This window comes from Vigna radiata, chromosome 8, assembly GCF_000741045.1.
Source record: "Vigna radiata var. radiata cultivar VC1973A chromosome 8, Vradiata_ver6, whole genome shotgun sequence".
Lineage (NCBI taxonomy): Eukaryota > Viridiplantae > Streptophyta > Magnoliopsida > Fabales > Fabaceae > Vigna > Vigna radiata.
Window position 1 is genome coordinate 17791885 of NC_028358.1, and position 16530 is coordinate 17808414.

At 39.7% G+C, this 16530-nt stretch overlaps 1 protein-coding gene across 1 annotated transcript; it reads left to right on the plus strand.

Moving 5' to 3' along the window:
- The first annotated feature begins 7818 nt into the window (after positions 1-7818).
- LOC106772273 (ABC transporter B family member 1) lies at positions 7819-14632 on the plus strand. The gene is made up of 10 exons (XM_014658563.2): positions 7819-8833; positions 8933-8987; positions 9077-9252; positions 9468-9668; positions 9757-10016; positions 10115-10431; positions 10580-10803; positions 11878-12251; positions 12343-13057; positions 13131-14632. The coding sequence occupies exons 1-10, from the start codon at positions 8402-8404 to the stop codon at positions 14412-14414; spliced, it is 4038 nt and encodes a 1345-aa protein (XP_014514049.1). The 5' UTR covers positions 7819-8401; the 3' UTR covers positions 14415-14632.
- The last annotated feature ends 1898 nt before the right edge of the window (positions 14633-16530 follow it).

The window sequence follows — 16530 nt, forward strand, 5'->3', positions numbered from 1 at the left end:
TGAAAGTAAGATCTCTTGGTGAGATACTTGTAGTGTTTAGAATGAACATAGGGAGCTCAGTCTTGGAGGTTATCCTAACACTCTAATAATCTTTCATTCTCGGTTAGAGAAGATTGATGCATGTGGTGCGAGTAGTAGGAGGTCCTAGTGTAGGCGCTACTTGGAGGCCTATTGCTTGGTAACAGACTAACCTTGTGAGTGGTAGGGTGAAACCCATTGGTAAGAGCTTTGCAAAGCAGTAGAGGCCACCATAAGTGCACAACCCGCCTTAGCTCGATGTTCATTCTAAGTCTGGACCGGTCTAGTCTAAGTTATAACCTGATAGGATTCCTTACTTGCTTACTTTGTATGAATGCTATGTTATATCTTAAAATGCTATGAGATAACATGTATGCTTTTAAATCTAGCTTACCCTTTCTGCTTGTTTTGTGTTTGTACGTGTTGTGTTCTTTCTTTGCAATGATTATCCATTTGGATGTGAGCAGAGGTAGATGAGATGCCTCTAGAGCAAGCCTTGGAGGGTGACGATGTTGTTGTGTAGTCTTAGAATATCCACCTTATTTTGTATATCTTTTGAAATACTTTATTATATATAAACTTTTAACTTTATAGCCATTTTTGGATGACTGTAAATCTTAAAACTCTATCTGAGTCTTTAATTGTTCTATAATATTATATTTAATGACTTCTATATTATATAAATTCTATATAATTTAGGATGTTATAATTTTTACTTTTTAATCTAATATCTTATCTATTTATTTCTTTTAAGATAAATAATATGGTTATTATTTTGTCTTATCATCTTCTTTAAATATTTACTCATTAAAATATATAAAATTATATAATTAATATAAAATGATACATAGTTCACCGAAACCATAAATAACTTTTATTCATATGCTTATCAATAACTTCCACGTCATTATTTACAATTATCAAAATATCTTATGTTATGAGTTATAATAATAAATATTTTACTATTTTATATTAGTTGTAATTTCATTTTATATATTACCAACAAAATGTTATATTTTTTTAATAAGTATTGATAAGTGACTTAGTATATTATTATTTTACTACTAATATTCAAATTGACTATAATTTTATTATTTTACTGTGACTAATAAAATTATAAATGAGGATAAATTATACGAATGACCTATGATTAGTCGAAATTTGTTTATTGAAAAAAGTTTATTAGTCCAATGTATTGTACAATCTCCTATGTATCATACGGTCTCCTAGGCACCATCAGGCCATCTAAGGTTGACCGACCGACCACTCAAATTAATCATATATCAGGTCAATTACCCAGATCGACCGTCCATCAGGTTGACCACCCAGGTCGACCAACCACCACGCCAACCACCCTAGCCGACCACATGATTAAATTATAAACTATAGGCTTAATAGTATTAATGGTCCCTATTTTTGTCACGTGCGTTCATTTTGGTCCCCATATTTTTCTTTTGTTCAATCTTGTCTTAAAGATCGTAATTTGTATTCAATTTAGTCCTTTTTACTAACGCCGTCTAAATCGATAACGACCAGATCTCCACATGTGCAATTAGAGAGTGAACTGTCATTTATGTTTTGACGTGGACTAGATCAATAATCATCATAGGGACCACATTCAAAAATAATTAATAGAAATGAGGACTAGATTGAACAACCTTCATTCATTACAAAACATAGAGCCACATCACCATCTTCTTCAACCTTCAGCCCAACCAAAAATCGAAACCCTACTTTCTTTCTAAAAGTCTAACCCTAGCGCCACCAAACCTAAACCCTCAGGCCGCCACCGCAATCACCACAGACCTGCAAACGAAAATTCTAAAAATTAAAGAGGGACAAAAAAATCATAGAAAAATCAACCAAGACAGTGACAATTATAGTCTCAGAGACTCCAAAAACTTTCATATAGAGTGACCAAAATCACATTCACACACCCTTTTATGAAAACCTTGTCAACGGTTTCAATCACAACATCAACAACTCTAACTTTACAATTGAAGAGACCCAACAAGGAAAAAGAGGAAACTTGGACATTATTCACGGACTTGGGTTAGTAAAAACTTTAACTTGTCGGGAGAAATAAAGGAGAACCAATTTATTACAACTATAAGAAGAAGATTGGAAAGGAGACATGACTCATCAACCACCAAGATTGGGAACAAGATTGGTTAACCATGAACCTCACTTTCGCTTTCACTGAAGTAAAGTAAAACACCCTAACCTTAATTTCACTCTCCATCCTTGTCAAAAATTGGGTTCCATTAAATAAATCACATTTCTTTCAAAATCCACCTCAATGTGGCTGAAGGACTCCACGTGGGTAGTTAAATGCCACATTAACCCTGTTGTGCACAGCTGGACAATATGTCGTTAACGGTTTAAACGGTGTTTGCAAAAAGGACCAAATTGAACGAAATTTACATTCCTTAGGATAACTTTGAACAAAAAAAAATATGAGGACCAAAACGAACGCACGTGACGAAAATAGGGACCTTTAGTGTTATTAAGCCTAAACTATAATAGCTCATTAAAGCCCCTGATGGAGGTTAAGGTGTAATTGGGCCATCATCAGACCCACAAAAGGTAAAAGTCAATTATAACTAGTATAAATAAAGGTCTTAGGTATGACTTTTGGACCATGATGCACATTATGCACACCACACACATCACTTGTTATGAATGTCGTTTGATCATTTTACAGACTTCAGGGTCAGAGCGCCTTTGACAAGTGCCTGCCCACCCGGCTTGGAGAAGGAGGAGGGAGAATGAACTAGGTGCCTGCCCACCCGACTTGGAGAAGGAGGAGAGAGTGAATAACTAGGAGTACGAAGATCAGGGAGCCCGTCTGGCCTTCAACGAACCCGCCCGGTCGTCAACCTAGAGTACTTTGAATAATGTTCGTTCACTTTGAGCCACGCCCGTCCGTCTAAAAGTTACGTCTGTCCGGTCTTAGAAGTAACATGGAGTGTTTTGAGTCAGGGATTTCTCAACCGTACCAATACATTTTGGCGCCCACCGTGAGTGGTGCTCCAAAAGGGCATCAACACAACCTTTTAGCCTCATCCACTCGGCCTAGTCTACTCAACAATTCGACCTAGACTCTCAACCGTTCGGCCATATCATGGTCACAAGTACTTTCTCAAACTTGGCCTCATAAGTACTTAGCCAAAAATGAAATCAAAGCGTTCGCCCATTCGACCTCAATCGCTCGGCCTCCATGGCCTCAGGTACTTATGCCAAATACTGGCCTCCAGTGTTCAACCTTAACATCTCGGGCAGTGAACGACGAGTTCATCGAAGAACCACTGTCGTTCGATTCCAGATAAAGCCTAAGTTGATGAACGACGAGTTCCTAAGGAAAACCCTATCAATTTGGTCGGGCGGTGAACGACTAGTTCATCGCAGAACCACTCCTGCCCGATTCCAGATAAAGCCCAAGTTGATGAACGACGAGTTCCTAAGGGAACCCCTGCAATTTGGCCAGGTGGTGAATGATGAGTTCATTACGGAACAACTGCCACCCGATCTCAACCGTTCGGCCACTTCTCGGTCTTAAGTGGCCTCAACCGTTCGACCATTCCTTGGCCTCAACCTCTCGGCCTCCAAAGGCCTCAACTTCTCGGCCTCCAAAGGCCTCAACCGTTCGGCCTTCAAATGCCTCAACTTCATGGCCTCCAAAGGCCTCGATCGATCGGCCACTACTTGGCCTTCAGATGGCCTTAACCATTCGACCTCCAAAAGCCTCAACTTCTTAGCCTCCAAAGGCCTCACCTTCTTGGCCTCCAAAGGCCTCAACTGTTCGGCCTTCAAAGCCTAAACTTCTCGGCCTCCAAAGGCCTAAACTTCTCAGCCTCCAAAGGCCTCAACCGTTTGGCCTTCAAAGGCCTCGACCCATCGGCCACTGCTTGGCCTCAACTTGGCCTTCAGATCGCCTTAATCGTTCGACCCTCAAAGCCCTCAACTTCTCGAACTCCAAAGGCCTCAACTTCTCAACCTCCAAAGGCCTCAATCATTCGGCCTTCAAAGGCCTCAACTTCTCGGCCTCCAAAGGCCTTGACCAACCGACCACTGCTTGACCTCAACTTGGCCATCAGATAGCCTCCAAAGGCCTCAACTTTTTGGTCTAAAAAAGACATCGAACGATCGGCCACTGCTTGGCCTCAACGTAGCCTTCACATGGCCTCAACTGTTCGGCCTTCAAAGGCCTCAACTTCTCGGCTTAAAAAAGGCCTCGAAAGATCAGCCATTGCTTAGCCTCAACTGTTCAGCCTTCAAAGGCCTCAACTTCTCGACCTCTAAAGTCCTCAACCGTTCGGCCTCCAAAGGCGTCAACTTGTCGGCCTCCAAAGGCCTCAGCTTCTCGGCCTCCAAAGGCCTCAGCTTCTTGGCCTCTAAAGTCCTCAACTGTTCGGCCTTCAAAGGCCTCAACTTCTGGGCCTAAAAGTGGCCTCAATCGATCGACCACTACTTGGCCTCAACTTGGCCTTCAAATGGCCTCAATAGTTCAGCCTTCTAAGGCCTCAACCTCTCGGCCTCCAAAGGCCCCAACTTCTCAGCCTCCAAAGGCCTCAACTGTTCGGCCTTCAAAGGCCTCAACTTCCTGGCCTCCAAAGGCCTCATCTTCTCGGCCTTTAGCCTCTAAAGGCCTCGACCGACCGGCCACTGCTTGGCCTCAACTTGGCCTCAACCGTTCGACATTTAAAGACATCAACTTCTCGGCCTCCAAAGGCCTTAGCTTCACGGCCTCCAAAGGCCTCAACCGTTTAGTCATTCCTTGGCCTCAACCTCTAAGCCTCTAAAGGCCTCAAGTTCTTGGCCTCCAAAGGCCTCAACCGTTCGGCCTTCAAAGGCCTTAACTTCTCGGCCTAAAAAAGGCCTGAACCGATCGGCCAGTATTTGGCCTCAACTTGGCCTTCAGATAGCCTCAACCGTTCGGCCTTCAAAGGCCTCAGAATTTCGGCCTCTAGAGGCCTTAGCTTCTCGACCTCAAGAGGCTCTAGCTTCTCGGCCTCCAAAGGCCTCAGCCGTGCGACCTTCAAAGGCCTCAACTTCTCGGCCTTCATCCTCCAAAGGCCTCGACCGTTCGGCCTTTAAAGGCCTCAAATTCTCACCCTCCAAAGGCCTCGACCGTTCGACCATTCGACTTCAACAATTCGGTAGTTCAACATCGATCATTCAGCCATTCGGCCTAAAAGGTATTCAGTCATTCGGCCTCTAGCATTCAGCCTCGATTGTTCGTCCTCAAAGGAATCTTGGCCGGTAATAACAAAGGTCAGCGACCGCGGATTTCCATGACGTATTACTTAAGCAGGATCAGCGGTCCGATCTAGCTCGATCGACAAAGGAGCGACCCATTTCAGTCTCCAACCATTTATTTGAATCAGTAAACAAAGCCATAGACAAGCAAAACCCAATCAGGAGTTGCATAGTCCCTTCGCATGATTAACATCATGCTCGGGCTCGAGGGGCTTGTGTACCGTACGGTCTCCTGGGCACCACTAGGCCATCCAAGGCCAACCGACTGACCACCCAGACCGACCATCCATCAGGCCGACCACCCAAACTGACCATCCATCAGGCCGACCGACCACCAGGCCAACCACCCTGACCGACCACACAATTAGATTATAAACGATAATAGCTCATTAAAGCCCCTAATGGAGGTTAAGATGTAATTGGGCCATCATGAGGTTCACGAAAGTTAAAAGCCCATTACAACTAGTATAAATAAAGGTCTTAAGTATGACTTCTGGACCATGATGCACATTATGAACACCACACGCATCACTTGTTGTAAATGTCGTTCGGTCATTTTACTGACTTCAATGTCGGAGTGCCTTTGACAGGTACTCGTCCGCCCGACTTGGAGAAGAAGGAGAAAGAGTGAATAACTAGGAGTACGAAGATCAGGGAGCCTGTCCAACCTTAAACGAATCTGCTCGATTGTCAATCTAGAGTACTTTGAATAATGTTCGTCCACTTTGAATCACACCCATCCATCTAAAAAGTACATTCGTCCAGTCTTAGAAATAACATGGAATGTTTTGAGCAATTGACCTCTCAACTTACCGAAACATCCAATTTTATCAATTGAAAGAAGTAATGTGACACAATGAACGAATTTTACATTACATGTATTAGTATTATTATAAAAAATTTGATGAAAAAGAATTCTATTATTTATGTTTTGAAAACTAAAATTAAATTAAATATATTTAAAATGGTCTAATAAAATTGAAAAAATTAGTTAAAAGAAAAGTTATCGAAAGCTAATACTGTAAAATGTAGTTATTTATAGCTAAAAGGACAATTCCTGTTTGAGATTCTAAGAATAAATTCATTGATTTTGCGAGTGAAAAGTGTTTATTGAGGTTGGAGATTTGCCCCAGAGTGGACGGCACTGAGAAGAATAATTGAATAAATCCTTTTTATCTGTGTACGGCAAACGTGAAATGTGAGAAAGAAATCCAACTCCAACCTTTTTCTCTGTTATTACGTTTATTTTCCTTTTCAATTTTAATAATTAACTCATATACTTTCTCAAAAGCTGCTTTATTTATTTATTTATTTATTTAATTATCCTAGTACATTGATCTAATTATTGACATGATGCTACTGACTATGATATATTTCTTAATTCAAGTTTATGGAATTTAAGTATTAAACAGTGTCTGAAGACTCAGCCAAAGCGTGATGCAATGTAAGACAGTGTCTGAAACAGTAATTAATTTAACTTTTTAAGCTTAATCATGATTAATGTTTAGAAAATTTTTAATTATACTCTGACTTAGATAGTTATTCCTTAAACAAATTATTCAATTTGCTTTCACTGAATAAAAGGAATCAAAATTTTCAGAGGAATCCCAGATATGTCCACGATTACCGCACAATTTGGCTTTGATTTAAGGGTTTAAAATATCATTGTTTCAGATTTTAAGCCTCAACTTTAGCAGCTGTACTAAACTTTTTAATACTTTTTTCAGATTATTTCTCAGTATCTAATATAGAGTATTATCCAAGTGTTTTAATTATTAAGTGTAATATTTTTAGATAGTTGTGCTTTACTAGTATTTGCTAACATTTGAAAAAAACTTTTTAAACAAAAATTTTGTTGCAATTCATAATTCGGCTTTCTAATGTATTCTTTAGTTGATAAAAATAACTATTTTCCAACTCAAACTAATATAACGATTGCTCTTAAATGCTCAAATTTCCATTGATATTTTAGTTTACATTTTTGCATGAACAAAATCAAGCAAAAGTATTTTTCATAACCAACATATTTTTTTATATACCGATATAAATTATTAATATACTATTTTTAAATGAAACATAAATTTACAACATACTTTTTATTCAAACATATGCTTAGCATTTTTAATGTATAGACTGCACTGATGATGATTTAAAGGGAAGAACAGAGAAAAACAAAGACAGAGAAAAATAAATAAACTGATTTGTTTTGGTATGAAAAAAAAGAGAAAACTTACAAATATTTACTTTCCTTTTTTTATTTAAATTTCTTCTTTTTAATTTTTTTTCTTCAGTCAAACATGTCCTATATTCACCATCTTTTCCATTTGAATATCTTCTGTTTTATTTTTATATCTTCAGTCAAACATCTCCTATTTTCATTTTTGTGTAGTACATTTCACTCCACTTTGCTGAGAAACATACAATAGATGGGAGTAAGATTGTTTATAAAGACTGTTGAGAAGATAATTCTTGAAAATAATATATTCCCAGAGAGAAGAGAATTTCTGGATTAGGACAAGCAAGTTGGGTGGAAGGCCTTAAGAAATGGAAATGTATGATGATAATCACTTATTTAAAATCAAACAGTTAAAAAAATAGTTTTCTCCATCTGGTTTGAATCTGTTCCCAGTCAAAAACCCATCTTCAAGTTTTCACACAGTGTTTTTTGTCGGGAGGAAAACCACTCTCTTTCTCTCTCCATGTCTCAAAAATTTTGCCTTCTAGCTCCTCACCACATGTCACTTTCCAAGTTTTCTTTTCTTCACAGAAGAAGCAAACTGAACATTAACCCACTCAAACACCACCAGTTCCCTCTCTTACAAGATAAGACTAACACCCAACACAGCAATACTACTAAAAAGACCAACACCAACGTTAGTTAGTGTTCGACTATATACTCTTCCTATCTCCGTCACAGACAACAAGAATAATGAATAATAGCAATAGAGAGAGAAAGATTTACGAATTAGAATAAAAAGAATAGAAGAAACAAAAGGGTGGCAGCAGGAGCACGAGCTCAATAAAAGCCAGGTAGAACAACAGTGTGAGATAATAAAGAGAGGGCAGTGGGGAAGTCTTATTTTCATCATACCTAAAGCTGAGGAATTCGAGTTTAGTTTTAGCCATGTCACAGAATTCTGATGAGATAAAGACGGTTGAACAGTGGAGATGGTCTGAAATGCAAGGCCTTGAGCTTATGTCCTCTTCTGCTCCTGTTTCTGATTCACATGAATCCAACCCAACATTGGATGAGAAAAGAGAAGAAAGGGTAATGGAGGAGGCTTCAGTAGCCAAGAAAGATGCTTCTGCTTCTAATGGTACTTGTAGTGGTGGTGGTGGTGGGGATAAGATGGGTGAGAGCATTTCTTCTGTTCGGTTTGGTGAGCTTTTCAGATTTGCGGATGGGTTGGATTACATTTTAATGGCAATTGGAACGGTTGGAGCATTTGTACATGGTTGCTCCTTGCCACTCTTTCTTCGTTTCTTCGCTGATCTCGTGAATTCATTTGGTGCCAATGCGAATAACTTGGACAAGATGACTCAGGAAGTGGTGAAGGTAATGATATTACAATAACAACAAACTAAGCATGATTTGGTGCGTGATGGTTTTGGTGGATTTTGAGAGTTGGAGTTCTTTGTGGTTTTTTGTTTGCAGTATGCGTTTTACTTCCTGGTGGTGGGGGCTGCCATATGGGCATCCTCCTGGGCAGGTAAATTTCGCTCTAAATTTTGGATATTTTGTTTTTGGAATTTTAGACGGTGTGTGAATGTCGAAAGAGGTTTGGTTTTGTTGCTGCAGAGATTTCGTGCTGGATGTGGACAGGTGAGAGGCAATCAACGAGAATGAGGATCAGGTATCTGGAGGCAGCGTTGGATCAGGACATTCAATTCTTTGACACCGAGGTTCGAACATCCGATGTTGTGTTTGCCATTACCAGTGATGCTGTTATGGTACAAGATGCCATTAGCGAGAAGGTGAAGCACAAAAACGCTTGGTTTTTGCATGGGATTATACTAGTTTTTGGGTGCCCAGGGTATTCTCAAGGGAGAGACATAATCTGATTTTTCTGGATACAGAGTTCATCTCTGACCACATATATAAAGGATATGTTTATCTTTGAACCATATATTACCATGATGATTTGATTATTGTTTAATGTGGTTACTGATTCTACTTTCTTTCTGTGCAGTTGGGTAATTTCATTCACTACATGGCTACATTTGTTTCTGGCTTTGTTGTGGGTTTCACTGCGGTCTGGCAACTGGCACTGGTTACCCTCGCTGTGGTCCCCATAATTGCAGTAATCGGAGGTATTCACACTACCACCTTGGCCAAGTTATCTAGTAAAAGCCAGGACGCTCTTTCTCAAGCTGGTAACATTGTGGAACAGGTGAGACTTAAGGGACCCGACTCCAATCATTGTTTTGGTCTGTGTTTTTCTGTATCTGGGTGGTGTTGATGTTGGGCTAAATTTGCAGACAGTTGTTCAAATTCGAGTGGTTTTGGCTTTTGTTGGGGAGACTAGAGCACTGCAGGCCTATTCCTCTGCGTTGAGAACTGCACAGAAGATTGGCTACAGGACTGGATTTGCAAAGGGAATGGGATTGGGGGCCACATACTTTGTTGTTTTCTGTTGCTATGCTCTTTTGCTTTGGTATGGTGGCTATTTGGTTAGACACCACTACACCAACGGAGGACTTGCCATTGCCACCATGTTTTCTGTTATGATTGGTGGACTGTAAGTACTGTTTCGGCCGCTTTTTCATGTTTTAGCAAATTTCATCCACACATGACTCCTCTTCGCCTGCTGAGATAATACTTTTTGTTGTGTTGTAGGGCTTTAGGACAGTCTGCACCTAGCATGGCTGCATTTACCAAGGCCAGAGTTGCTGCTGCTAAGATTTTTCGTGTGATAGATCACAAGCCGGGTATAGACAGAAAAAGTGAATCGGGTTTGGAGTTAGAGAGTGTTACAGGACTAGTAGAGTTGAGAAATGTGGATTTTTCATACCCGTCGAGGCCAGAGGTCATGATCCTCAACCATTTCTCATTGAGTGTACCTGCTGGCAAGACCATTGCTCTTGTAGGGAGCAGTGGATCAGGAAAAAGCACAGTTGTGTCCCTCATTGAGAGATTCTATGATCCTTCTTCAGGTAATACAGTGAACTCATTCACAGTCACAGTCTTTCAATATCAAGTAGAGTAGACATTCAACTAGGTAATTGAGAGGTTGAAGTTGTGGTAGTTACCATTTTGTAATGTAATTATGTGATCTGTGTGCCTAACTATACTGTTTGGCAGGACAAGTAATGCTAGATGGGCATGATGTTAAGACATTGAAGCTTAGATGGTTGAGACAGCAAATAGGACTGGTGAGCCAAGAGCCTGCTTTGTTTGCTACCACAATTAGAGAAAATATACTCTTGGGTAGGCCTGATGCAGATCAGGGTGAGATTGAAGAAGCTGCTAGAGTGGCCAATGCTCACTCCTTTATCATCAAACTTCCCGAAGGCTATGAAACTCAGGTCAGTCAATTTAGACTACTGTTGCTTTGTGAATGAAGTTCGTCCAGTAAAAATGCGTATTTGTGGTGGTGGTTGATCTTGATCATGATTCATCAACAACTCCTGTAAAATCAGTCACACCTTTCACATCATTCAGATCAAGCATGCCTTGTTTCCATCACTGCTACTCACGTCGTATAAAATAATGTATAACATATTTTGCTGAATGGTAAAATTGAAAACACATCGTGTCATAATTGTTACGGTGGGAAACTAACTTTTAATGGAAAGAAGACAATGTCTCAAGAATTTATGGCAGTCGCGCTTGGTACAAGGAAGGAGTAAAGCCTAGTAATAGTAAAATGTGAACCCCAAGTATTCAGATCTTGACTTTAGCATATATCAATGTTAAACATAAAATATATGCTAAACAGAAAACTTAGTAAGAAATAAACATTTATATTGAAAGAGAATAGTTTGTTCGATTTTATTGCGGTTAAGGTACAAGAGATGAGGAAAGCTTATCATAGAAAAATGTGAAACCCACAAGCATACGGATCTTGACCTGGTTTCTTGTTTTGTTGGACAATTTGGGAGTCTATAATTACACCCTCCATTATTTTTGTTAGTACTGATTGATTCGGTCAACAAGCAAAACCCATTATTTTTAAAAGTCAAAAGCCATGAAGTGATTGGTCATACAATGCATTTTACTAAGATTCAGAAGGTAACATGCTTAGGTCAACAGTCCATGTGCGGGATTCCAGAGGAATTGACATTTATTATTACTTTAAAGCCAAAAACTATCAATGCTTGAGATGCCCAGAACATACAGTGAAAAAATAAGATTGACGTCAAACTCATTTTGGAAAAAAGATTAATACTTTGTGTTGAACTCAAACTCCTTTTTATTAATAACATAACAGAAGTTACCATAAAGTAATATGTCATAATGAATATATTAAAAATAAACAGCTCCGATTTCGGATAAAATATAATACTGGAAGGTCACTTACCTTGTAATAAGACTTGATAAATAATAGTTACAGTTGTTGAACCAGTATGGTGAAAGATGGAAATTATGTGAAATTGCAGGTAGGGGAGAGAGGCCTGCAACTTTCAGGAGGACAAAAGCAGAGAATAGCAATTGCAAGGGCAATGCTGAAAAACCCTGCAATTCTTCTCCTAGATGAGGCCACAAGTGCATTGGACTCAGAGTCAGAAAAGCTGGTTCAGGAGGCCCTTGATCGGTTCATGATTGGCAGAACAACTCTTGTAATTGCTCATCGCCTCTCCACAATTCGCAAAGCTGACCTTGTGGCTGTGCTTCAGCAAGGAAGTGTCACTGAAATTGGAACTCATGATGAGCTCTTTGCTAAAGGTGAAAATGGAGTCTATGCCAAGCTTATCCGGATGCAGGAGATGGCACATGAAACTTCTATGACTAATGCCAGAAAGAGTAGTGCTAGGTAGCTTTCACCAATGTTGATCAGAGGCATTCTTTTAATACACATATTACATGTAATAGATGTTTTAAGACGATGGTGTGTTCTTTTTCAGGCCTTCAAGCGCCAGAAACTCTGTAAGCTCACCCATTATAGCACGAAATTCTTCTTATGGGCGATCACCATACTCACGCAGACTATCTGACTTCTCAACATCTGATTTTAGTCTGTCCCTTGATGCATCACATCCAAATCACAGGCCTGAAAAGCTTGCCTTCAAAGATCAAGCTAGTTCCTTCTGGCGACTTGCAAAAATGAACTCTCCTGAATGGCTATATGCCTTAATTGGTTCTGTAGGATCTGTCGTTTGTGGATCCCTCAGTGCATTTTTTGCTTATGTTCTTAGTGCTGTCCTCAGCGTTTATTACAATCCAAACCACAGACACATGATCCAAGAAATTGAAAAGTACTGTTACTTGTTGATTGGGCTATCATCGGCTGCTCTCCTCTTCAACGCATTGCAGCACTCCTTCTGGGATATTGTTGGTGAAAATCTTACAAAACGAGTGAGGGAGAAAATGCTTACTGCAGTGCTTAAAAATGAAATGGCATGGTTTGATAAGGAGGAAAATGAAAGTGCTCGAGTTGCAGCAAGGCTTTCTCTTGATGCCAACAATGTTAGATCAGCCATTGGAGATCGAATTTCAGTAATTGTGCAGAACACTGCACTCATGCTAGTTGCCTGTACTGCAGGGTTTGTATTGCAATGGCGCCTTGCCCTTGTTCTTGTGGCCGTATTCCCTGTTGTTGTTGCAGCCACTGTTTTGCAGGTTTGCTTTCTCACATTTCTTAGTAATCCAATTTTGTACTAGCCACTTATTCATTACACTAAATTTTGAGCAGAAAATGTTCATGACTGGTTTCTCTGGCGACCTGGAAGCTGCTCACGCCAAGGCCACTCAACTAGCAGGAGAGGCTATAGCCAATGTAAGGACAGTTGCTGCTTTTAATTCAGAAAGGAAAATTGTTGGCCTTTTCGCATCAAACCTTGAAACTCCACTGCGGCGCTGCTTTTGGAAGGGACAGATTTCTGGAAGTGGATATGGAATAGCTCAGTTTGCACTCTATGCTTCCTATGCACTTGGTCTTTGGTATGCTTCTTGGCTTGTGAAGCACGGTATATCTGATTTTTCTAAAACAATCCGAGTTTTTATGGTTCTCATGGTCTCAGCTAATGGTGCTGCTGAAACTTTAACACTGGCTCCTGACTTCATAAAGGGTGGTCGTGCCATGAGATCGGTCTTTGAACTTCTTGACCGAAGAACTGAGATTGAGCCTGATGACCCAGATGCTACCCCTGTTCCTGATCACCTTCGTGGTGAAGTAGAACTCAAGCATGTTGACTTCTCTTACCCTACTAGACCAGATATGTCAGTTTTTCGTGACCTCAGCCTTCGTGCCAGGGCAGGTAAAACTCTTGCCCTTGTAGGGCCTAGTGGCTGTGGCAAGAGTTCAGTCATTGCACTTATACAAAGGTTTTATGATCCAACATCCGGGAGGGTCATGATTGATGGAAAGGACATAAGGAAATACAATCTCAAGTCTCTTAGAAGGCACATTGCTGTGGTGCCTCAGGAGCCATGCCTATTTGCTACTACTATTTATGAGAACATTGCTTATGGACATGACTCAGCCACTGAAGCTGAGATCATAGAGGCTGCAACTCTTGCCAATGCTCACAAGTTCATATCTTCTCTGCCTGATGGATTCAAGACATTTGTTGGTGAGAGGGGAGTTCAACTATCAGGGGGCCAAAAGCAAAGAATAGCAATTGCTAGAGCTTTTGTGAGGAAGTCAGAACTTATGCTTCTTGATGAGGCAACAAGTGCACTTGATGCTGAATCTGAGAGGTCTGTTCAGGAGGCCTTGGACCGTGCCTGTGCTGGAAAAACTACCATCATTGTTGCACACAGGTTATCAACTATTAGGAATGCCAATCTGATTGCAGTGATGGATGATGGGAAGGTAGCAGAGCAAGGCTCCCATTCACAGTTGCTAAAGAATTACCCTGATGGGATCTATGCACGCATGATTCAGTTACAAAGGTTAACAAATAACCAAGTCATTGGAGTGGCCGCAGGATCAAGTTCTTCAGCAAGAACAAAAGATGATATAAGAGAAGGCTAAGAGAGAAAGGAGTATATGCCACACACCTATTGTAATTGCTGGCATTTTTGTTTTGACATAGTATAGTTTGTGTATCTTCCCTCAGTTCCTCCCATTTAAGAATGTATCTTCTTGTCTTTATGAATCTTATCTTACTAAGGAAGAATTACAGGATCAGATTGAAACAGATAAATAGAAGCAAATCTTTATGAATTTACAAAGGCCTCCCTTTTTGCGTCCTCAATTTGTTCCCTTTGCATCGGCAACTGCAATGAACACTGTCACTGAAATTGAACTTTCTTCGAAAGATATAGTAGAAGAGGCGAAGGATTTGCTTTTGAGTCATTTTGAATATATATAAACATAAATGCTTAGTAATCCTGCAAGAGAGAATATACTAGTAATGAACTGAAAACATACGAATTAATTGTGGTATCTTCTCAGTAATAGAACTCTAACTTGGCATCTGTAATATGCTAACGGAACTATTAATGAAAGCTGCTTGTGTTTTTTAATTATAGTCAAAAGTCTTTTAAGAATATAAGGTTTTAATATATCTTTACAAAATACATACCAAAAAAAATCTATACATAACATTTATTTTCAGACTAACCCTTGTATATAATGTGTGTGTTGGGGCAAATCGTCAAGTGTACCGAGTCGTACAAGTAATATAAGATGGTAAGACCAAGTATCATATCCCAGAGGACTCTCGGCGCTGAACAGTTATGTGAAAACAAGATTAATTAAGACTTAAAACAAAAAGAGATCATTGGGTTTGAATGCAAATATAATTAAATAAAACAAAATAAAATTAATTAGTGGCAATGAAGCACAAAGATGAACGGAGGTTGATTTATATGAGATGGGTATGTTGTTGGGGTTAGATTTCACCAAGTTCCTTCTCATGTATATAAATTAATGTCAATGTCTCTCACTAAATTACCTATCCCGATCCCTCGGTGAAAAAGTTTGTCCCTAATTACCAGTTCATACAATTCCTAACATTCCTGGTAAAAAGATGTGAAGAATAAGAGATTAAGACGACCAAGACTCATACCCTCATCCTTGAGAAATATAACCCTTAGGAGTAATTCAACAAGAACCTGAATTGAAAGGAACCTCTCGGCACTAATGTAATTCATAAATCATGCTATTGTATAAGCAAGCATAGAAACAGATGAATTACTCTAACAATTAATGAAAAAGCATATGGAATTAAGAATCAATTCAAATATATGAGAGTTTACAAGGTTACATCATTCTCCAACAACAAATAGAAATTAGTTCCTCATAGACATAGGGGAACTTTATGAATAATGGAAGAAAGAATGAGAATGAAAGCCTAAGAATTGGGAAAAGAGTGTATTGCTATACTCTTCTCTGCCAGGGATGCAAAACCTAGAGCCCCAAGGTCCTTTAAATAGTGTTAGAGGCGTGCAAAAACAGGGTCCAGTCCAAAAGAATTGAAACAGAGCAGAAATAGGGCCCGATCCATGAAAGTCGTCGCCCAAGCATCCAAGGAGGTCGCCCGGGCGAGAGGAGAGCCTCATGTATGGCCCGGGGTACGAGTATAGTCGCCCAAGCTACGAGGCTTCATCGCCCAGGTGACCAGGATTCTCGCCTGGGCGACAAACGTCGATACAGCTCAATTGATCCTCGTTTCTGGTAGCCCGGGCTTCGTGTTTTCCCTCCTTTTGGTGCCTTTTTGAGCCCTTCTAAGCTCTATCTTCTTGGCTTTTCATCTCTTCTTCCAGTATTACTTCAATCTGTGTCAAAACAAGGGGAATTAGCCATAAAACCATTGAAATCAACCTCAACTCGCTTATTCACATAATTTATTGAAAAGGTATAAGTCCAAGCAAGTTTCTAAGTGAAAAAGGGTGTTTTTAGTATCAAAATTACATCACGAATAACAGTGTTTTAAACCGTTATCACAACCCCAAACTTAGAACTTTGCTTGTCCTCAAGCAAACAGAATGTAACTCAGCTCTTCAGAACAATCACTACAATGACTCAACATTTTTCAAAAAAATTTCTTTTCAGGACAAGAAATCACTTTTATCAATTTAGCATAAAGATCTCAGTTAAAATGTGCAGATGCCTCAATTCAATCAAAGTTAATGTGATGATCATA

Bases quoted from the DNA above. Each gene is read 5' to 3' on its own strand.
- LOC106772273 (XM_014658563.2), top strand. From the start codon at position 8,402: ATGTCACAGAATTCTGATGAGATAAAGACGGTTGAACAGTGGAGATGG. The intron at 8,834-8,932 runs GTAATGATATTA...TTTTGTTTGCAG, and splicing joins TGACTCAGGAAGTGGTGAAG to TATGCGTTTTACTTCCTGGT. The intron at 9,669-9,756 runs GTGAGACTTAAG...CTAAATTTGCAG, and splicing joins CTGGTAACATTGTGGAACAG to ACAGTTGTTCAAATTCGAGT.